The sequence below is a fragment of the Barbatula barbatula genome (genome assembly GCF_947034865.1).
Source record: "Barbatula barbatula genome assembly, chromosome: 9".
Taxonomy (NCBI): domain Eukaryota; kingdom Metazoa; phylum Chordata; class Actinopteri; order Cypriniformes; family Nemacheilidae; genus Barbatula; species Barbatula barbatula.
The window spans coordinates 2776394-2800918 of record NC_136772.1 but is presented as its reverse complement, the minus strand read 5'-3'; the positions used below and the strand labels follow the sequence as shown (position 1 = coordinate 2800918).

The 24525-nt window shown below is 40.3% G+C and overlaps 1 protein-coding gene across 4 annotated transcripts in view; it reads right to left on the bottom strand.

Annotated features, from left to right (window-relative positions):
• The window catches only part of hdac4 (histone deacetylase 4), a 142531-nt gene that overhangs the window by 25926 nt on the left and 92080 nt on the right, over positions 1-24525 (bottom strand). For all 4 annotated transcript variants that reach the window (XM_079465042.1, XM_079465043.1, XM_079465044.1 and 1 more), the window contains 13 exons: positions 24171-24287; positions 23704-23902; positions 21883-22055; positions 16626-16832; positions 15461-15647; positions 14622-14755; positions 12969-13071; positions 11624-11670; positions 7033-7140; positions 4473-4528; positions 3126-3213; positions 1729-1848; positions 85-182 (listed from right to left, as the gene is read on the bottom strand). In XM_079465042.1, the coding sequence (XP_079321168.1) occupies positions 85-182; positions 1729-1848; positions 3126-3213; positions 4473-4528; positions 7033-7140; positions 11624-11670; positions 12969-13071; positions 14622-14755; positions 15461-15647; positions 16626-16832; positions 21883-22055; positions 23704-23902; positions 24171-24287 (1637 nt within the window). The remainder of the gene's footprint in view (positions 1-84; positions 183-1728; positions 1849-3125; positions 3214-4472; positions 4529-7032; positions 7141-11623; positions 11671-12968; positions 13072-14621; positions 14756-15460; positions 15648-16625; positions 16833-21882; positions 22056-23703; positions 23903-24170; positions 24288-24525) is intronic.

Genomic DNA, 24525 nt, shown 5'->3' with positions numbered 1-24525 from the left:
TATATGGTTTGTTCGGAGCAAGGTCACCGTTTACATGACAAACTATAAACAAAATCAAAACACATACGGAACGGTTACGGTTACCTGAATGCTGCCAGATAATCTGCGTCCCCCATGGGTGGCTCCAGACCTCCAGTGAAAGCCATATTCACATTAAAACCCCCACCTGGACCGACCCCCACCTACAGACACAAAAACACAATTACATGTGGTTATAAATCCTGATCTCTCTGATGAAGGGGCTTCATGTCTAAAGCGGGATTGTTGATAGATATAAACAACGTAACGTACAGTAAAATGCATGCGTATTTTAACACCGCCATGGAAAACGCTGAATTAATGGTGATGTCATTGTGCCAATTAAGAGTAAATCCCATCAATTACTATCAGTGTACAACTGTAATGAGGTTTTACTGCAAAGCCGAATGGACTTTGACTAAAGCCAGAATTTAGGCGTCTGATTGAGTCAATTAAATGTAAATCTCCTCATTAGTTCACATGCAGAAACTGGCTTATGGGATTAATGATGAAGATCCTTCATGGGTGAAGGATTCAATATGTGGAAAAGAAGATCGTAGCTGTGTTTTCTGCCCTGATTTCTCATGTCAGGTGGTTAAGAGACCATTTTCAATATATAGCCTGAGACCACCAATGCAAAATCTCCTTTTTATATTGTTTTTGTTTAATCCTAGAAAGCGCAAATTCTTCTTTCGCTTTATTTCTATTAGGTTTTTTATAGTGCTAGAAAACGGAATTCTTGCTTGGTTTTCTTCTGTTTAAGACAACACACATTTGGTAAAATGCTGTAGAACAGGGATGAACCGAAATGAAAATTCTTGGCCGAAGCCAAACATTAAGTGAAACACACCGAAGACCGAACATGTTTTTTTGCATTTCTTAAGCCCTTTTTTCACTATTGCATAAACTGAATGATCAAAATGTGCTTTTATAATTTGTCTTGCTTTTGTATAAAATACAATACAACTTAAAATAAAATTGAGCAAAACAAAGTCAATAAAAACTCAAATTTGAGAACTCTCCCTGCTAAAATAATGTAATCTCTGTAGTCCTTCAATAAAACAGTTCATTAAAAGGTGTCATTCAACATTAGGCCTACAGGCTAAAAATACGAATAAACGAAGATTGTTGGATTATTATAGGCTACAAGGCAAAATGATTTTAAGAATATAAAAAACATCCAATGCAAGCTCACGTCTCTCCTCCAAACCTCGCCCACAAAAGATGTCTGTTCTCTCAGAAGATGCACTCGTGGCTGGTATGCACAGAACATACTTTGACAAGTTGTTTAGTACAGGAAACTGAGTGCACGTGACCACTGTATCATGTCAAAGGATGTCGTGAGCGGCGAGACTACTGTCAGACCGCCCGGTCCAGTCTGAAGTAAAGTGACCGACCGGTAAAGACACATTCACTCCCGTGCAGCAAGACCCTTGCTGTGTCTTTCTCTGATGCTTTAAAATGGTCCACACACACTGCTAAGAATGTTTGCGGCATTAATAAAGCGCACACGCGTCTTTCTATCTATCTCTCTCTGTCTCTGTGTGCTGGTTGCTGCTTGATCGTATCACAAGTCATGTTCGGTAAAGTGTATCTAGCTATTTTCACATATTTGTCCGAACACGCCATTTTTTGCTATTTTTGGCTGAACATGATCGGTTGCTGAACATTCGGTGCATAGAATTAAGACTAAATCGAATTAAAACTTGCCTCATCAGGTGCTCCACTTCCAGGAAAGAAGTTCCCGTCGTCGTAGCGGTGAAGAGACACATACAGGACATTAGGATCACTGTAGAAGGCCTGTTGGGTCCCATTGCCATGGTGAACATCCTAATGAAGAAAATAACAAAATATGTCATCTGTTTGTTTTTGGATGCACTTAAAGGACACTTTCTTCACTTTCATCTTCGCATATGAAGAGCATAACATACTCGATTGATGTTAAAATCAGATGCTACAAAAGACATGTCGTCACACTGGCGTATTCCCATTGGAATGAAACTGTAAAATTTCTATTCTGAGCCGTCTGTTCTGCAGAAGAGCCGTTTAAGAGAGCTGTATTCTCATGTTTAATACTCATATAGCGGTCCGGTTCCGTCAGTATGCCAGCGTGACAGACGGGAGGAAATTAAAGCAGTTTTAAAGGAATCCTGAAACGCTAATGACCCCAGCAGAGTCTTGCCCTCACGCCATACGTCTTCCTATGTGTGTGGACCCGTTTAACATGAGCGCTGACCTGGGATGACACAGACACTGTGCTATGAAGTCTGTCCCGGTGGGATGCTTTTAAGTGACAATTTCTGCGTAGGGCGCAATCCAGGAACGTTAAATTAGGCGTCACTTTCAAGGGCACTACACTGACAAAGCAGAATTCTAGTCCTTAAGACAATTTTTGGGAGAAATATTGTTAGTAGTTCACAGAATGAAACATAAATGATCATTTAAGCTATACACATATGTATAAATAGTCAGGTTGTTTATGGTTCAAATGGTCTTTTAATATTTTCCATGGCACATTTAAATACAGTATATAATAATATAATAAATTTGATCTATATCAAGAGACATCCACATATACAATATCACTATGAACAAAAAGGTCTGAATACAACACATTAGACACTTATTGTTTACAGTTATCTTTTAGAAAATGTTTCTAATTATTTAATGAAAAAATATCAATAAGACCAGGAATTATTATTTTATAATAGACAGTTTCGTCCTGTGCGTGGCCCAAAGTGAACTTCCTGTACATGTTTGGTAATAATATAATATTTTTAAATATTTATACTAATTTATATTCATATTTAATTGTAAATGAATTGTATCCAATTATAACATAACGTTTGCTTATGTTGTTCCCGCTGAAACCATGTATAAAACTATAGACCACTTCGGGAGACGTAAACAGCATTGGTCCACATATACTTCCTGGTTGAGTTTTTTTAACACTGCACAACTGAATGAACAGAATACAACCAACAAAACCTTTACATCCAAATCAAAAAGGTTAAACGAATATCTTTAAGATTTAAAAATATAAAGTGCAATCTATAGAAATACTTTTGCGTTGAATCCATATAATATCTCTGCGACTGTACACTTACCCAGTCTACAATGAGAATCTTACTGACGTTCAGTCTCTGCTGCAGGAGTTTAGCTGCGATGGCGACCGAGTTGAAGTAGCAAAATCCCCTGTTTGTTATTCATGTCAAAAAGAAAATAAAACAAAAACTTAGAGAACACAGAATCGATTAAATGGACTAGTGTGTGATCTACAGTTGAGGACACGGAGATTGTGAAGTGGACCTCCTGGCCTGATGGATTGTCTCATTTCGCTAATGACACGATTTGCCCACCGAGTCCTGGCCTGACATCAGAGAACGAGAGCAACGGCTGGACCGCAGCAGAGGCACCCGACTGCGGTCTGCTCTCCGCGCACGGCATCCAAGGAACAATCGTTGTATTTAACCTTATGCCATAGAGACTTAGGAAGCCTCGTATACTTTAACCTTTCCGTAATGAGAGCGAGGGCCTGGAAATAAAGAAGGTGGAGCGGCTGTGATGGGCAAGACATTTAGAGCAGAACAGCTCTGTAATTAAAGGGAATTTTGTCCGACTTTAACGGTCTCTGATATTCATTTGGATAAACCAACAAGCTTTAAGAGAAATTCAATTCGCTGGAATATTGTGAATACTTTGTACCCAAAGTGCTTGGAACAGACGTCACGCAAGGATCTAGTTTACCAATAAATTGCACTTAACGGGGTACAAAATAAGTTCTGAAACAAAGGCAGTTGTTTTCCAGCTGTTTTTCCCAATGGAAAGGGGGGTGCTTAACCTTCGTAAAGATGAAAACCAACAACCTCACAACTTCAAATTTATAACAAAGTAACAAAGTTTGTTTCATACAAACCCGCCACCAAAATGTGGAACAATGATTTAAAAAACGAATTTCTCGTTGAAGAATGACTTCGTACTTAAAATGATACTTCACCCAAAAATGATCGCCTTTAAAATCTGTCCGATTATAAGCATTCTTCCAATTATCTTTCTCTGTGTTCATTTTTGGGTGAAGTGTCCCTTTAAATGTAGGCCCTATCCTATTCATACAAGTACCAAACGTAGCATCCCATATAAAACATTGTACAGGGATAGCGGTTCAAATAAAACTGCAGTGACTCAGAAGAGATAATACCGTTCTACCGCGCTTCATTCATCACCTCACCGACGATTCATATTACTCTACCGAAGCCAGCGTGAGCGTTGGAAATCCTCTGTTGTCTCGGCCAGGTGGTCCACTCCAAACTCCAATGCTGGAATTCATTTACGTGAGAGGATAATGTGCGTAACACTGATTTATGACTCTGTGTGTGAAGTAGACGCTGATCGGTTGTGAGGTTTATTTCGAGATGGTACGGTGAGATGTGGTTAAAAGAAGCATGCACACGTACATTGGAGTGCTTTCCTCGGCGTGGTGTCCTGGAGGTCGAACCACAGCGAAGCCATTCTGCAAACAAACACACATAGCTGTTTTAGCATCCATGTTCGAGAGGCTAGAAAAACACGGAAGCACCTGAACATCATGTCGAACCAAGCAAGACATTTGGATTGGCTCGTTTTGTGTTTGTAGGTAGCCAAAATCCAGCACCACACAGCTGTCACACCCACATTCCTGTCATTTTATATTAACGTTAAATGTGGTTTGATTGGCTGTGATTTCTTTCATCCAATACAGCATTTTGCTGTAAACGAGGACCAAAAATACATTAATGAATGTGAAGTACACACACACACGCATTCCGAAATGATTCCGGGACACACCGCTCACACTATTCCTTTCCTGTAAGGGACCCTCCTTGACTTTTTTTATACAGCTAATGTCTTTTCCATTCGCCCGCAGGACTTAAACACTCGGCGGATGCTACTAGCGTGCGGCCCCACGTCTAATGAGAGCACGGAGGGCTCTTAATGCCCTGACCTCAGGGACTCACTGTGTTCTCTCTCACACTCCATCAGTGAGTGTCCGGCTCTAATGATGTCAGGTCAGCTGCTGATATTATTCCACATCACTCTGGAGGATATTATCTTAGCCAAGAGAGAGAAGTGAACAGAGTGAGACAAAGTGCAAAGGAAAGGTAGAAAATGAGAGAGTCGGAGGAGGAGACAGAGTGAGCCAGCTGTACATTTAAATAGAGAGAGAGAGAGAGAGAGAGAGAGAGAGAGAGAGATTACAGGAACAGATGGATGAATGTTGGAGGTGTCTTGTGTAAATGTGGCTGAGGAAAGGATTTGGACAGTAGATGATGGTCACATTTTAGTGGGATTAAAGGTGGGTGGGCAGGGTTAGGTTGCATTTAGGAATGTTTGTGTTTCGACGAGATGACCGTCTTTCATGTCACTTCCTGTAGGTTCTGTGGATGCCCCTGACCATGCTAAGTCACCTGACCTCATAAACACACAGTGTTTAATAAGAGTAGAAATAAGATGAAAAGGACAGTTGATGAAACTTCACATTCACAATCCTTACATTTGCGAACACACATTTTATATTCAAGCACTTAGTTGAGATGTTGCTTGGCAAGTGTATACAGCCTATTGTTTGGGTGTATAGAAACTGAAAAATTATTATTGCATTTGTAATTGATATTATTATAAAAATTTGGCGAATACATTTTTTTAACCCAAATGTAAACAGTTTTTTTTAGTAGAGTGCTGTGCATATAAAATTGCAGCAAATAAAAATAAAGAAAATTAATAAATAAAAATGAAATGTGTGGTATTTATTTGCCATTGCATCTTTGTACGGATAGGACAGTGGAAAGGAATTTATGGGATGAGAGAGAGAGGGAAACAGGAGCTGGGACTCGAACTCAGGTCACCCGAAGTGCTGCTGCACAATATGTCGGCCTACAGTCAACTGGAGCCGACAAAAAAGTGTATATTTAAATAATTTTGAGAAATTGTTTACTTCTATAAAAGCGACTTAGTCAATTCATAATGTCAAAAATGTTAACAGATATTTAGTAATTTCACACTGTGGTGCATTTTGCTGCTGCTGCAAAAAAAAAGAGTATCAAATACAGTAGACAAGTGATATTACCTCATTATCGATTACATCATTGTTATCAATATCATATTGATTTTCAACTATGAACCAATTGCCAAGTACTTACTGAAACAAAACCCTGACCAAAAAAAACGAAAAACAATCCGAGCCATTACAATCCTACTGGATCCACAATTACGTGCCAACTGCTGTTTGCTTAGCAATGTATGATAAGTGACAACGTTTGTGGATATATGATATTCAGCAGCTGTGTAAAAAGCTTTCTGTTATAGATGGTTTCATCTGCACATTATGGAACAGTTTATGGGCGGAGCTTGCTAAACCGTAACCTCCAACCGCTGAGCGCTAACACTGCAGCAGATGCAGGCGGGTGTTAATGTAGGCGTATTACGGTGGGGTGAGAGATGGAGTCTGGGTAAAAGTGTTCATTAAAGCCGCTGTTTTGCTACAGGTGTGCAGCTACGTACGCTAGCGCGCAGTGGAGCCAACTAACTCAAACAGACCCGTGAAGACCGCCCACATCATAGCAGGGTACCCAAACCACAAATCAACTCCAAAGGTACCAGACCTGAACAGCCAGCTCACATTAGCAGTATACCACACTAAAGATAAAACCATCGAGTGTGAAACCAAGGTTTTTATTTTATAATCACACTCATCAGCATATAGCATTCTATTCATAGAGCCAAAAAACAGCAATCTTTTAAATACATTCTCTTTATTGAAGATGCCACCAAAGATATTTGGAAGAATGTTGGTAACCGGCACCCCTTGCATTGGTTTTGTGTCTATACCAAGAAAATGGGTGCCAGTGCTGTTTGTTAAATATCTATAAAGAAAGCCATGCAGGTTTGAAATGACAAGAGGTTGAGTAAATGATGACAGAATTTTCTTTTTTGGGTGAACTATCACTTTAAGCCGAGTGTGTTTTAAGACCGCCTTACCCTCAGTTCTCCTGACGCCACCTTAAACACCAGATCCACCACGGAGCCCACGGCCAGACGAGCAGCGCTGGAGGAGTGTACTTCATTCCAGATAGTGTCACTGTCAACCTGGTGAGACACACAAACACAGTAGTGTTGCATTCTGGGTAGAGATGTTGCACTCGTGGTGTGGTATTCAAATACACAAAAACAAAACAATTGTAACATGAATGCAAATATGGAAACAGGCAACTTTGTCCAATCTCTTTGTCTTTCAAGAACTGTAGCAACAGGAAATCTGATTCAATGTAGTGAACTGGTTTGTTAGTAAGTGTCCATATTTTGTGAATATATTTAGCACCTTTTCCAACCATTTTTCAGTTTGTTATTTAAATACTGTAGGAAATTACAGTATATATCATTGTCTATCACGTAGTTTATAATATTCAGTTTTGGTGCCAACATTTTTCCAGTAAAGTTGCTTTTTAACATAGCGGACTGTTACAAAATTAATAGAAATTAATGTTTGCTTGTCTTTGCTTCTTTTTAACCCAGGAACCAAAATTTCTACATTTTCTTACTTAGTTACATAATAAGGATGAAAGAATGGAAGAACAATTTCTAGCTTTTTTATAATATAGAAATTTAAGGTACGATGTCAAAAATGAAGCGGATATTTACTTTAGAATTGTGGTAACAATATTAAACAAAATATTTGTAAGTAGGCCTACTTTAAAGCATATTTTTAAAACCAAATTCCAATAATAAATCAAGTAATATCACCAAAATTATTTAAGTACGTCAGAAGAAATACTAACTTGAGCATAGGAGGTAAATTCTTGATCTTTGTTAACTTCGGTTTAATTTATTATTGTTTACAAAATACAGTATATGATGTGCAAATAAGCTGTTCACTGAGTGACAAAACACACATCGTGAGCTCTCCCATAACCGTAAAGAAAATCCTATTAGTTTTATGCATTTATAGAACACTACACTATAACAAAAGATGTGATCAATACGTCTTGCCAAAATATATTTAAACAAATACTCATCATAATACGTTTACTACATTAAATATGAATGAATAATAAAGTTACAGCATCTTAAAACTGTCGAAATGTTATACATCAAGTTAAAATCCAGTTCTTAGGATGTTTCCTTGCTCGGTATCTCAAGTCTGTGTGTGTTCTGGCTTTGCTGACAAGTCTGTGACAGACTACACGGGAGAAGAAGTGAGATGTTTGTTTTAGTCGACACCACAGTGGGACAGCAAACAGACCCAGAGGGTTCATACACACAACACGGCCCCTAAACATCGTCTTTTGTACCGTCCTCGTTCACACATAAGAGTCTGATTGCTAAACAAGCAGCAAGAGGCTCTTTGACACACAGCACACCCAAAAGAAAGTGTCATCCAGAGGAGACGAGCATGCTGGGAGTTTGCTCAACAGAACAAGTTTATTCTGTGACACGAAAGGTAAATAGTGTAGGAAGAGACCTGGTGAGGAAAGGGGTAGTTCCCAGAATGCTTTGAGACAGAACACAGCCATTCATAAGGCATCACTGATTATGCAACCACACGACTGCCCTACAGCCTGTAATTACTGCAACAACACATCACACGCACACACAAAAAGACACACCGAGTACGCTGCACTTAAATGGGGTCATGGGTAAAATAAGGAATAATTCATGAAGTATAAACTACCGGGTCTGTAGATTAGCAGGTGCTCAAGTACAAAATAACATAAGCGTTTGCTAAGAAGATCATCACTATTACTATTGCTTATAATTAGTAATACACTTTGCCATATGATTTATCTGCTAAAAACACGTATGATGCCCTCAATGGTGGGGTTTTTTCAACCTGGAGAACAATAAAAATTCATTGGAATCCTAATATCGTAATATATGTGGGCTCCTTTTTTCCAGGGGGCCAGCGAAGAAACACCTAGCAACCACTCTGAACACCATAGCAACCGAGCATCAACCTACGACTCATAAACACACGCCGCGTACGTTTTGGATTTGAACAAGAACCTACCTATCGGCCGTTAAAACCGCACGATCTATATATAATATGTGCATAGTGGTATGAATACGTTTGATTTACGGTCACGTGACCCATATGCTCTTTGACCTATGAGGTATTAACAACAACCTACACGTGAGCGTTGAAAAAAAGTTACATGAAAAACGGACGTCCGCCTTAAAGTTTTCCGCTCTATTTATTTGATTTATATTTGATATTCGACCGTTGCTCAACTCCCGTGGCATCATGGGATAGAGAAGTGTCCTAGCGATCCACACTCACGAATCTCGGCGAAGTAGTAGACCATCCGGGGAATGTTTTTTTGCATGGTTTCGGATATACTAATCATGACTCGTACTCATTTTCGCGTACTATATAGGATGGAAGTAGGCGATTTCGGACTCAGCGACAGTGTGATGGTGGGAAAGTAAAAATGCCTTCCAAAAATCAACGGTCTTTTAAAATGTAAACACATTCATATAGTATAAACTTTTAATAAATATAATTTAACATAATTACAATAATCGAGAATTTAAACCAGACTACTTCCTGTTTATTCATTTTATAACCTTTCAAAATGAATTTAGACATTAAAAATGTATTCAAATGAACATGAGCTGCATAGACGTTTATGCATTTGGCAGACGCTTTAATTCAATTTGGCTTACAATGCATTCAAGGTATACATTTAATCAGTACCTGCGTTTCTGGGAATCCAACAAGTACAGGCCAAAAAGAGTTAAGAAATCAACACTGGTCACCAGAACAGGACTGATGCTTTTATAACTAAAAACTTCATTGTATGGCATAACCTGTTTCGGTCAGCCAATTACAGAAACACTCATCTTGAACATCTCCAACCGACTGCCAACAATAGGCCTTTTCATTTCCTGCACAACATCACGCTCTACTTACGATACAGTTTTCCAATAAACCACCCGTGAACATTGAAGTCATTTCTGTTTAAGTGCCTCAAACATCCAAGAGGAAGAAATACTAGGACGGTCTGTCTCTCTTGTGGGGGGAAGAAGCAATCGAATACACAACAAGCTGGCAACAAGAAAAACAGAATGTAAGCGAAGTGAGAAATCAGGAAAGGTCCCAAGGGTTTTACCAACCCTGGTGTTTTCATCTCAGCATACATTATTATCCATGCTCTACAGCTTTCAGTGGCTTTAGAGCTCAAGGGCAAATATAACTTTTGACCCTGTGGTGTATTTACGAATTAAAAAAAGAGAGATGCAGGGTTGCAAAAGAGAGTTTAGAAACAAAAGCGTGAGAGAACAAGGTAGTTATGTCGTGATGTGCAAAGTGCACTCTTAAAAATAAAGGCGATGCCATAGAAGAACCAATTTTGGTTCCACAAAGAACCATTCAGCCAAAGGTTCTTAGAAGAACAATGTCTTTCTGACTTTTTGTGAAACAGAAAGGTTCTTCATGTTAACACCTCATAAGTTTGCACCGCTTCTTAAAGGGGAAGACAACACCTTCAATAAAAACAAATATTTTCCCATTACAGTAGGCTTGGATTCGTTCAGGATGAAGGAAACACCGATCAAAGTTAACACACAGTTTCTAGAGATTTCCTAAAGGTTGTCCGCAGAACAGAATGCTGTGACATGTCAATGAGCCTGAATGAACTTCACTGCAAATAAACCTACAACATGCACCAGACTTTGTCAATAGGTCAAAGTCTGGCTTTCAAGACTACATCTGAAACACAAAACAGAATAACTAGACAAACGTATGAGGTGATAAAAAACACAGCCTCACAAAAAACATTTGTGCCTTGAGTGCTGGTATGAAGGCGGTAGAAAGAAAGGAAGAACGTTTTTGGGGGTGCAAGTCTCGGGAAGCGTGTTGGAATGAACAAGCACAGTTTATCTTCACCCTGACAGGCTAATTTTCATGGTGGAGACTCGCTGTAGAGATGCAGGAAGACAACAATTTTGTTCCATTTCCATAAAAGAGTCCAGAGCCCTTCTGTTTCTCACTATTTCTCTTAAACACTGTGACTTCAGCCAGACGAGACCGCCTGCCATTTGTCAGCCGCCCCCCGCATCTAAACTAACACACACACACAACGTGCGACACTTTCCCCTACAAGTCCAAATCCAACGACAACCATTTAAAAGCACAAAACAATATCCGAGATCAGTGAGAATATAAAAAATGTATGTCCTCCCAAATCTTAAATGATCCTAGATGTTTATCTCTATATTTATTACAGGAATCCCTGCACGGGCCGCCAGGAACCTTTCATTTAATCCGTGAAGATGATGAGGGGCGGCAAAAAAAAAGACACGTGAGGAAGAGCGCTTCCTGTTTCGAGAGTGTGGCTGACACTGTCCACTCGGCACTGAAGAACAAATCCATCCATTCATTCATCATCATCATCATCATCATCGCTGGAGGATACACACTCACACACACCGCACACAGCCTGTTTATAGAAAACATCTGGACACAATTACCCGCTCGGCAGAGAGGAGAGCAACAGTTTTTGTTGCCGCTGGAGTCTGGGGGAGGAAGAACAAACAGGGCTGTTATTTACACACGAGAAGGAAAGAAACTCACCCCGATTCCGCCGCACGGCAGTCTCACGAACATGGGTGTCACCGAGCCTATCGAGAAAGACATATTTATGTTTGATTATTTATAGATAGGAAGATGCTTTTATCTAGCGAAAAAATAACATCAAACGTTCGCTGAATAACCCAATCAGATAACCTTACAATGCAAAAAAAGTCAGAACGAGAAGACTGTGATGTTTTACAAGTGTGAAATATCCCTGGGTGTGTGGGAGGAAGCAAGCGCTTAAGAAAGTGTTTCGATGATGTCATGGAAAACTGCATGTGTTCTTGTTATGGTGACGACTGTGATGGACAGCTCAGGGGCAGATTCCGATCAAGACCATGACTGATGAAAGCTAAAGGGTGAGATGAAGGGGGGAACAATAGAGTTTGGAACGGGCATTGCAACCTGGTTGCAAAATCATAAATCACAGAAAGAGGGAGTTACACATTTATGCATTTGGCAGACGCCATCATTGTAAGCATTCATGATTAACATTTCATCATCATGCTGTTCCCTGGGAATCAAACCCACAACATTGCGTTGCTAATGCAATGTTCTACCAATTGAGACACATGAACGGCGTTGGATGAAGCCTCCTGTAGATAAGACAAACATCTCAATCTGTGAGTTAAGAAAAAGATTTATTCAACATCTTATCATTTCAAACCTGTATGACTTCCTTTCGTCTGGAAAACACAAAAGATGCTATTCTGAAGACCGCTGGTCACCGGACAACTTGCACTGGTTTTGTGTCCGTACAATAGATGTGAATCGGTGACGCTGTTGTTCGGTTAACAACTTTCTTCAAAATATATATGTTTGTGTTCTGCAGAACACATAACTTCACTCATACAGGTTTGACATGAGGGTGAATTACTGATGACAGAACTTTCATTTTTGGGTGAACTTTCCCTTAAAACTTTTGTATGTCATGACAGACCGGCAGTCCAAAAGTTCACACAACACCGGATTAAATGAACTCCCTGAATGTCCATAAAATCGGTCAGTATGATCACAGAATTTGGTTGTTACTTCATAACCAAACTGTGTGTGAACATACTGTATTTACTGTGGAACTGACAACGGTATTCTGCTACTAATAAATATTGTAGTAAGGAACATAACAATCTAAAATATGAAAAGAAAGAAAGACTGAACCGAAGTGAAGTGATGCGTTCAGGAAACATGCTGTAAGGCGGATCTGGCTACAGAAGCGTGAATAATGTTTATAATTGCAGAAGTCCAGGCGCGGTTATTAACTGAGAAGGCTCCAACCGCCTCAACAATGCATTCATTGACCAAATTCATTCAAATATAGTCGGTGGTGTAGTGCGCGTGTGCTTACTGTCCAGTTTCTGTCGGAGCGGGTTGGTGCCGTACAGCATCACGTGAGCCTCGGTGTGGACCGTCTGCAGCTCCTCTAAAGTGGCTTTTCTGCCCCGAATGCACTGCAAAAAAACAGCGGTTTTAGGCTTTAAAGTTATGGACAGCAGGAGAGAAAGATGAACGTAAATAAAATGCATTTAACCGTGTTATTGTGCATAATTAGGACGAATAAATAAGCGTATCAATTTAGGTGTTAGGTGTAAAGCAAAGATTTAGATTTGGACAAATGAAAAAGAAACTTTTCACATAATGAAAAATATACGAATGTATTTGAATGTTTAAGGGTTTAGACCATGTGCGACGTGTGTTTTTTACAAAAAGAATAATTCACAAACAGGTACAAAGCTGTACAATACACATCGCCCATGGCCTCGATTTCTTTCCGTGAGATAAATATGATTCACACATGTTCTCAACACTAAAGTACAGACCAAAGCCTAAGCATACCTAAACATAACCCCCATCCACAACACCACCCGTCCCCCGTACAGGGCCCCACATGCCTGCAGAACAAAGGAGTCGGCCCTCAGAGGTGCCCGAGCTGCTGGATTTGCAATAATGTCATTTTCCTGTTTTAATAGCTCTGGCCCCTGAGACACAAACCATCCAAACCGTGCGAGAGGGAGGCGGCCCTGCCCACCTGCGGGACCCGGTTCTGCACGGAGCAGACGCCAGCCGCGGGGTGGAAGTCGAGGTGACACCTGCAACAGGACGTACTGCCTCTCATATTTAACAGCAGGGCAGTTAAAGAGAGGCCCCGCGGGGGCCCGGTGTTGGCTGGCGGCATCTTAAAACAACCCGGCTCTCTTTAAGGGCCCCCCTGCTGTAGATTAGGGGGTATTAGAGTCATGACTGCCTTTAATTGAGGCCCAATTCAGTGTTTCCATCTCCCAGAACAATAAACATCTCCACCAAGAAGAAAACGTAGGAAAGCGAGAGAGCGAGAGGCATTGTTGCGCTTGTTTACCTGTTTGTTTGGTAGAAAACAAATTCTGCAGCTACGCGACTGACTCTAACCAGTCTGACGCAACGGAGCCAGCGTGGCAGGAGAGATGAGATCCGGCGAGGGCCATTAGGCATTAAGAGCGCGTGAGAAGATGAGAGAGTTTAGGAATGGCCCTCAGCAGGTGGAGACAGAGATAAGCTGCCTCAGACAGAACCCTCAAAACACTTTTTGAAGCATATCTGAGCAGATTTGGGGGGAGAATCTCTGGAGGGGAGCTGATCATTTAAATTCACAATCATTTGCACAAACTTGTGAAGTTAGTTCTATTAAATGTAGCAAACTCAGCCTTTGGACCCCATTGTAAACCACCGGTTACCACCTCTGTCGTTTCCTAGAAGCTGTCTGCCTGTGTCTCCCTCAGCTCAGTTTTACTGACACAAACACAACTTTTTAAAGACCCCTTTCAGCAAGTAAGACACTTTGAGCGCCTGCTTAATTCATAAAGTTGTGGCGTTGCTGTATTTGTGATGGCTAAACAGCGCCTTCTACAGGCTGCTGGAAAAATCCTCCCCACCAAAGTCACTAATTCTGAAACTGAAGTTAAATCTGACTTCAGTCGGTTTCGTGTGGCGAATGCGAGCGGTCAGGTGTGCTGCGCTGCTGTACCTCGCATTGGCCGCGCAGTCCTGTCTCCTGCAGGCGTGACCAGATGCTCTGGATGCGGCCTGCGTGCTCGGGGTGAATGTTACTGTTTCCACACATGCACTGGTGCTTTTGCATCAGCGTGTCGTACACCAGACCTACAGGATTCGAGGGACATATACAAGTGAATTTTATGGATAATTACAGGAAAAAAACACAGATTCCTAAATCATAGGAGTTATGTGAGGTGACACAGGGGAAGTCCTGTAGAAACTTATCAAAGTTAATTTTAGTTTACTAAAATCAAAACTTTGAAAACATTTCAAACTGATATAAGTTGAAGGCACAAAAAATTGAATAAAAACTCAAATAAAACTAAAAATCAATTCATCTTATACGGCCACATAAAAAATACTGACAAAAGCATTTTTACTAACTAATTTAACTGATTAATTAGCATTAAAACCAAAATCTAAAAATAAAAGCTCATTTAAAATAATAATAAAACTAAAATCACGACTATAATTAACATTTCACAAAAAATGTCACAAAATTAAGAAATAATATTTCAGTTAAAGAAAAGAAAAGTTTGATTTAAGGACGACATCAAATTTTACGACATCATATTAAATGAAAGACGGCACAGAATACTTCGTATAGAATAGAAAGATGAAAGAAAACTAAACACTAAACAAATTCTAAACTAAACTAAACAAATACATTTGATATTTAAATTTTAAGTACCACATAGAAATAAACAGAACTAATTAAACAAAATAAGCTTGCTTGAAATAAAAACAAAAAAATTTGCTATGGCATCATTTTCTTGATTTAGACTGATTTGTCTCCTGTTGCAGACTGACCGGTGGTGAAGCGTGGTTTGACGGGCGGTTCCTGCACGACGATGGGAAAGGTGGCCGAGGCTGGAGATGATTGGGCTCTGGACAGAGGTCGATGCCCTGGGAACGGCACAGAGAGCCCGGCCACCTCCATGGACGCCTGATAGTTCCTCAACTGATGGATCCTCTGTTGCTCCAAGAGGAGAGCTTGCTGTTCAGAGAAAAAAACAGACAAATACATAAATCTTTACAAATACATTTTTAAAAGGAAGACATATTTTATTTGCCATTTTATGAAAGATGCAGATGCACTTTTAGAAACAACCAGCAGGTGGCACTCGACACATTCTACAAATTGCAAGATGTAGAAACATTATGAATGTGTGCCTAAACTCAAATCCCCAAGCATTTAGTTTGCAACAGACACAGGAGAAATAGACACGGTTTGACTACATCTAAAGTCCATTTAAATGGAAAAATATAAAGCGATTATATTCAGGAAGGGTCTGTTGGGTCTTTGAGCGTCTGTGTCGAAGCAGCGAGGCATAAGCCTCAGTTCTGCTGATGAATATTTCAAAGCATGAACATCAAACCCCTGCGGCTCATTAAGAAGAAAGAAAACGGAGAAATTGCTCTTGTCCAGCACAAGTGGCCTCCTCCCGCTCATTCTGAAAAACAGCGCAAGCTACTACACCTGTGGTCACGCAATTTTAAATAAACAGGTTTTTCAAAGGGACCAAACAAATTATCCACTCTGTTACATGATGACTTTTACCCGCCTGTGGTTTTTGCAAACCAATGAAATAAGGCCATAATTGTTTACAAAGCTACTTAGCCAGTTAAATTGTATTTTTGCATTTTATGTGCCGGTACATTTACATTTATGCATTTGATAGATGCTTTTATTCAAATTGACTTACAGTGCATTTTAATGTATGCACTTATCAGCCTCCCACAACCGGCTAGAGATTAAGCAGATTTGGAGAACGGATGTATTTTTTAAACTTCTGTTTAGGTACGGTGTACTGACACCACATCATTTTTCTTTACTACTTTGATAAATCTCACAAAATATATGGTTTATACATGAAAAGGAAAATATTTCATAAAATAAGACCCTGTTCATTCTGCGGATGCTCTACCGAACATATTTTCTTGCCGCGCATCATCCATCTGTCTCCGTGCTCACCTGCCTGAAGATCATCTCTTCCTCGGCCTGCCTCTCTCTGTGCTGGAATTCTCCACCCGGTTCATCCGGAGGTTCTTGTTTGATGGTGACCCCGTGGGGAAGACCCTCCGTCGGGTCGGCCAGCCCCTGGTGTTCCCTCAGTTCCTCTTCCGTCTCCTCCGGGTGACTCTCGTGCTGTCGGCCCGGCTCGCTCGGCTTAGCCATCATCTTAGAGACAGGGAGACAGATTTTAACATCACAATTCCTTTCATGATGGCATGGTTATGACATATGGGCTCGTGTTTAACTGTGATACATAGAATTGCTCAGCTATTTGACTTGCATCGGTAGATGTAACAAGCTTTTCATTGTTATTATTGTAGTTTATATGGAATACTTAAAAGTTACTAAATATGAGCATCCTATAGACCACTTTGAAATATTTGATTTTATTGTATTTGAATGTATATTAATTTTTTTCATTAAATATTGTTTTAATTGTCATCTTTTTTTCATTTTATTTAATTTATAGTATTTTATTTGATCTTAAAGGTATTCTTGACCAGCGTTGTTTATGTCATCCGACGTGGTCTATTCTAGAACAGTTTTATTTTCACAAACCAGAAACCTAGTTTTCAAACCATGAAAATATGTCGTTTTATTATAGTAAAAGTGTAGTAACCATGTTTTTGGCATACTTATTATGGTATTATGACTTGATTAAATGTATTTAAATGCAGACCAACATTAGATATTATTCATAATTATGACGGATTATTCATTCTTTTTTTTCGCCGACCGTTCCTTTAAAGGGATCATACGACACGGCTAAAACTAATATTATCGTTTGTTTTAGATGTAATGCAATGTGTAAACACAATTAAAGGTTTAAAAACGCTGTATTTTCCACATCGCCTCTTTGCCGGACCTCTCTGAAACGCACAGATATTTTACAAAGCTCATCGCTCTTGTGTTTATATGTGGGCGTTCCTAGTCAAATCATACCACAAACTGACATAGGTTTGTGGTTACACGAGGCGTTTCAGGCAGGTCCGGGTGAGCGTTAGCTTTTAGATAGAATGCATCTTTTGTTCGGACACTTAAGTTTTTTTGCAATTATACGTGTCTAATACATGCATGGGCAACTTATAACGCACCAAAAAAAACACGTATTCGTGCCATATGACCTCTTTAAGAGCACATGTTTGCAGCACAACCTCACATAAAAACACATATCCGGTGTCAAAAAAAGGAAAGGTGCAGTTGCAATAATATTCCTGAAACGTTTGAATGTAAGAAGTGAAACAACGTGAGCCACAAAGCTAGAGAGGGAATGTTGTCCTACAATGGCCTCTCTCTCCTCCCGGCACAAGTTCATGCTGTGACATCTGTGTCCAACCCTATCACCATAGCAATCTCAACTCTAGCCCCGCCTTTCCCCGAGTACACACACACACACACACACACACTTGAGTCTAGAAAAAACAGGTCCCTGGCATAGAGCCGAGGGAACATAATTGACGTCAGAGAGCACGGCAATTGCCTCATCTCTGTGCTTCATTCCAAACAAGCTTTTCTTTTTTCATATTGGAACTCTTTGTTTTTCTGCCCCCCTCCCTGTGACTCAATCTCAACTTCAGCTTCTCCGTGAACATACTGTCTGTCGGTTTATGAGGACATGCGGGTGAATTACACCTCACCTCACATTACTACACTTTGTGAAGGAAACCTTTTCCCCAAAAGTATGTGTGCCCTTCTGAATACAATGTTTTTAAATGAGATACCCTTTCGAAGTTTCCAAACGAAACATTCCAGCGAAACGTTCACAAATTAGAAATGAAACTTGGAATAGAAATATATCATAAAGCTATGAATAAAAAATGGGAGATTTTCCCATCAGCCGACCGTGTATTCTTCTCCCAGGTAGTTTACTTTCTGTCACGCAGACTGTGCCAGACACAGCTCGGGTCATGAATATTAATTACGGGATGTGATGTTCGCCCGCACCGTTTTGCTGAAAGGCGGGCGTTGAAGGGCGAGTTCCGCAGTGTGAATCAAGTTTACCACACTCATTTGCACATTCAGTCCGGCCCGCCGCCAAAACAACCGGCTGGCCGAGAATTCTGTGTAAACTTAAAATCATCATCTCAACATGCCAAACAGCAACTTGTTTTCCTTCCCACTGAATATACCTCAACGCCCGCGAGCTAAATAAAGACCCTTAAAATATATTGAATATCTCCTTAAAAGTAGAGGGTTACAATGATCGCTACAGTACACCACAGACCAGAATATAAAAGCTTCAATCCAAATATAACTTTGCTTGTTGCTCCGATCCGTTTGGATGTGAAGAAAACCACAAGCAAAGATTGACTGCTTTTCTCCATCTCTCCTGTGAGTTATTAAGACACGGGAATGTTAATGCATCAAAACTGCATAAAATTCCATTGACATCTTCCCAGTAAAGAGCGCCGATTCCAAGAAACGGGGCGTTTGTGCCGAGGGGATCCACACCCAGTGATCTCACACCAGCAACATAACTGTCTGTGTGGAAACATGGAATAACCCATAACTAATCTATATTTGTGCCGGTGTGTGGAAGGGGAGCACAGGCATTACATTTACATCCATGCATTTGGCAGACGCTTTTATCCAAAGCGACTTACCTTGCATTATACTATACATTTGCTTCTAAGTACGTGCAATCCCCTGGGATCAAACCCACGACCTTGGCATCGCTAGTGCCATGCTCTAACCACGGAGCAAAAATCCTGTAGGAAAATGACCCGACAGTAGAGATCTCTAGAGATTTTATGACACAATTTGAGCACACAGGGGGCCGAAGAACTGGAGGGGTAATTCCCGTCAAATGCATCTGCATCATGACCACGTCCAGATGGAATCTGCGCACACAGATTTCTGCTGAATTGAAATGCTCATCACACAAAGCTCTACACATGCCATGCCCACTATACGTTTGACGCTTGAATATTGGGTCTACTTGAATTTAGGAAAGCCAAATCTCATCATACTCTAGTTCATATTGTTCAATATATGATAATATTCATATATAAAGAGATTCACCAAAACTGCAAAAAATTTTGATGTCGTCATAACTTATTCACCCCCGTTTAGTTCGAAAGCTTATTTTTTCCGTGGGATAAAAAAAGATATTTTGAGAAATGTGTGCCATGCGTTCATACAATGGAAGTCAATGCGTGACCAATGTTGTTTGGTTACCAACATTCTTCAAAATGTCTTCTTTTGTGTTCTGCAGAAGAAAGAAAGTCATACTGTACAGGTTTGAAATGATACGCAACTTTATATTTCCTCGAAGCCTCATGAAACACAGCAATTCCATCGAATAGTGGAATGCATAGTCGATATAAAAAAATGGATGAGTAGCAATTTTTTATTACTGAACTCGGACAAAACTGAAGTGTTACTTATCGGACCGAAAACCGCCCTACGTAACAACCAAGAGTACTGCTTAACTATTGATGGATCTTCCATAAAACCCTCATCTTCAGCTAAGAATCTTGGCTTCATATTCGATAGTACTCTGTCATTTGAGAACCAGGTCGCCAACACCTGTAAAATTGCGTTTTTCCATCTTAAAAATATATCTAAACTACGTCATATGCTGTCACCATCAGATGCAGAGAAGCTTATACATGCCTTTATGACATCAAGACTAGATTACTGTAATGCACTATTCGGTGTTTGCCCTGCAGGCCTATTACAAAAACTCCAACTGGTCCAAAATGCGGCAGCTCGAGTTCTTACGCGTACAAAAAAGTATGAGCATATTAGCCCGGTTCTGTCAACCTTGCACTGGTTACCTATAAAGCCTTGCATGGTTTAGCTCCTCACTACTTGAGAGAACTTCTAACATATTATAGTCCATCACGTGCTCTACGCTCTCAGGTGTCAGGTCAGTTGGTAATACCTAGAATTTCAAAATCAAGTGCAGGCGGCAGATCCTTTTCCTATCTAGCGCCTAAACTTTGCAACAGTCTTCCCTGCACTGTCCAGGAGGCAGACACACTCTGTCAGTTTAAATCTAGACTAAAGACGCATCTTTTTAATCTTGCATACACTACACTATCATAATATATATATTTCAAAGATCTAGGCTGCACTAGTTAGATCAACCGGAACCAGGGACACTTCCAATAACAACTGATGCATTTGTTGCATCAAAGAGTGCAGAACAGTACTCTACTCTCAGCCAGTCTTGTCTCATTGTTCCAAGGTTACCAGAGCGGGCAGGATGCAGTCCAAGGTTACCAGAGTGGGCAGGACGCAATCCATTCCCAGACCTGACAAATGCTGGACGAAGGACGTGGCGACTCTACAAAACTTCAGTCGCTATTAGATTATTAATGATAATTTTAAATCTAAATTTGTTTTTTATTTTGCCTTGTTGTGCAAGCACTGTCGAGCTTGTGCAGAGGCAGCAGTTTTTGCCAGAGGGGAACTGGAATCCCCTGGTTAGGCCTGGTTTCCCTCTGAGGTTTTTTTTCTCCTCCAATGGAGTTTTGGGTTCCTCGCCACCGTTTGCATACTGTTTTGCACTGTTTGCCTGGCCGGGGGGGCTGCTAGAATTTGATAGTCTTATTTAATTAACTCTGCATATAGTAATTTATTGTGTGTCTGATATTTGACCTGTGTTTTGACTTCCATAACCTTTTATGTTTTACTTATAGTCAATGTTTTCTTGTACAGCTGCTTTGTAACAATGAAAATTGTAAAAAGCGCTATATAAATAAAGCATGAGTAAATGAAGAAATAATTTTCAGAACTAAACCGTTAATGTATAAACATATTTATAATCATGTTTGTGATTCTTCTTTTAACTTTCCTTTCAATATACATTTTTAAACTATATTTGCTAAAAAAATAAGTTTTAATATTGTTTAAGAGGCTATTCATAATATTTATGAAACAGTTTACATTTTATTAATAAACTGTTTGCACACAGTGTATTTCATACATACAGCATTCACATATTGTTTAAAGGAGAGCATTCGGTACAGTTCAAATAATCAAAACAATAACATATTTTTGAATTCAAAACTACACTATTCTCAGCTAACCCGACAACATTTCAACTCTTTCTTCAGATTTCACCCCAAAGCCATTGTCAAAAGTACAAAAGAGTCAATAGATGCTGTATGTCGAGCTGCTCGTGACTCTGTCCCGCATTCACACAAGCATACAGTACATCCTTCAGGTTGCCATGGTGACTAAGGGAGCTAAAGAGACAGCGCTGTACCTTGCTGATGTGAAGTTGCTGCTGTTGGAACTGTTGCTTGTGTTTCTCGAGGAACTGCTGGTGCTGCTGTTGAACCACCAGCTGCTGAAGAGCCTGAAAGTTCTGAGGCAGAGGAGCCGACTGCGTGCGTCCCAGGGGCCGATGCTGTCGAAGCTTGTTGAAGCTCCCCAGGCCTGGACACACAACACGTGAACATTGGGTTACAAACGAGACTTCGGACAAACACGAAAACATTAACAGCCGTGAATCTCTCTGCCTCCGCAACCAGGCTAAAATGACAGATCACCAAAGCCACAGATTCACTCTGACAACTAGATGTATAGTGATGCTCCACTTCAGATACACTCAGAGTCGCCGCCTCCCCTTGACCTTCCCGCTCCACACTTCCTGCACGCCGGACTCGCTCGTCTCCCTCTCAACGGTGGGCGGAGAGAAGAGGTCCACCCTTTAAAGTGACGGTCCGTGATGGCACAAATCATTAGTCTGAATTGACTGCGCCAGCGAGGCGTCTCTCTCTTGTTCTCATAATGAGTATTGACCCATTCTTACTGGTGCCCTCCCTCTCTCCCACCTCTTATGAAATAATTCCCGGCACATTAGGAGGCTCATTAACACCGTCTATGACTAATTTGATTAAAATGAGCTTTCTTTAGTGCGTATCGCAGGAGATTAAATCCAATTTATAAAGGGTGCTGCGTAACCTACGCTAGACTAAATACCCCCGACCAATACACCACATACACAGAGAAAACACACGATTTCATCATTTATATCAAACCATTTGTTTCGCTGTAAGCTACATTAAAGAGATCAAATCATTTGTTTTGATTAAATTCTCTCCCTGAGTTTCACTAATCTTTGCCGAGTTTAATGTAAGTCATAATTTAATAAATTACTAACATTTTTCTGCTGTACCTACAAGACGTCTTTTTACTTTTGCTGTATTTACTTAAGTTACATATTCGGGCTGCAATACGTAACTTTTGTCAGTCATTGATGAACTACGTATGTAAATCCATGATTCACAATGAAAACTTGTTAGAATGATTAAGAGGTTGAACTTTTAGGTACGATATGAGTTTGATGATGACACTTGACTTCGACGCACTTTAAGAAACGTTTGAAAAGTGACTTGCACGTTTAAAAAAAAAGTTAGGGATTGCAGATTTTTTGTAAAAAATATGTATTTTATATATTCATTTTTGCAAAATAAAGTAAAGCAATATATATTGAAAAATCATTACAATTTGTCACCTTTTATGTCTGTCTATAGGTTCTGCAGGTAGTTTAACGATGAAAAGTGTTAAAAACTGAATCTACTGGACCCGTAAAGTTAAGAAAAACCTTTTAACGGCACCTCGGCTCTGTTGGAATATGTAGATAATAAATTATAAATAAAAGCTTATATATTATGCACATGAGAATAAGGCTTCTCGCGGTTCACGCTTGTCGCTGCGCGGATATCATAGCCGGTCAACTTCAGTTGGCGGTATTATCACGCTACAGTAAGGTGCTATTTGTAAACAATTGTTTTTATTTAGTTTTTAACAATTGTCAACTAACAATGGACAATACATCTATAGCAGTTATTTATCTTGGAAGATTAAAATACATTTGTTATGTAGTATTAATATGAGTAATCTGCTTATTTGACCAACATGTTCACTTACCTGAAGAACATCAGATGTTGTGTCAAGTATATTAATGTTGAATATTACACATAATCGCTTTTCAATATACCCGGTCACCGAATTCGTTCTAACTAAAAATGATTTTTTTACGACTTTTTCATGCACCCAGGTAACATCAAGGCTGACTGACCCGTGACGAGTGGGTTCTGTGTTGCTGACTGCACCATATGCTGGAGAAGAGTGTTGTGTGCAGAGCTGCCCTCTCGCTCTAAGGAGGCGGCGGCCAGGTAAGGCAGGTGAGCCCCTGGCAGGAACGGAGTGGTTATGGGTATTCCTGGCTGCAAGCCTGGCACTGCCATCCTGTCACCATCCTGTTGGCCTGACGCCACCTGTTTAAACAGAGGAAGAATGTGATCGTAAAACTAAAGAATGCAGTTCCTCGTAAATCCCCAGGAGCCTTCGATTTTTATTTCTTGGAGAACGTTACTTGCGTCAGCGAGTCGTGATCCGTCATTGTGTCTCAAAAGGCTCATTCTAAAATGCAACTGATGCTGAAAGGCCACATATGGACCCCTGACGTTCAAGGCAGGGGTTCCTCCGTATGTGTGTATTGTGTACACATGTGACGGAGAGTCAAAGACATAGAGAAAGACTCACGCTGGAAGGGCCGGTGGCTGGCAAGCCCAGAGTGATGTTGGGAAGGGATGGTGATGTGTAAAGAGACAGCTGGCTAACAGGACCCTCTCTTCCCGCGAGTCTGTGTGCCAAAGATGCCTGAAACGACACGCAAGCAAACATACGCACAGATAAATAAACCTAACCCGTGAAAATAAACAGCCGTCTAGCCGCTCTCCGGACCCCTGTGGGACCCCTTGACAGAAAAGAGGCTGTCCAATTCTGGAAAACATGCAGGGAAAAAGCTAGGAAAACTTCCCAGAGAAACACTCCGAACTAAGGTGTATCATTGACCAGCGCGCATGTTGATTCAAAACTCCATGACTGAGGCCAGAGC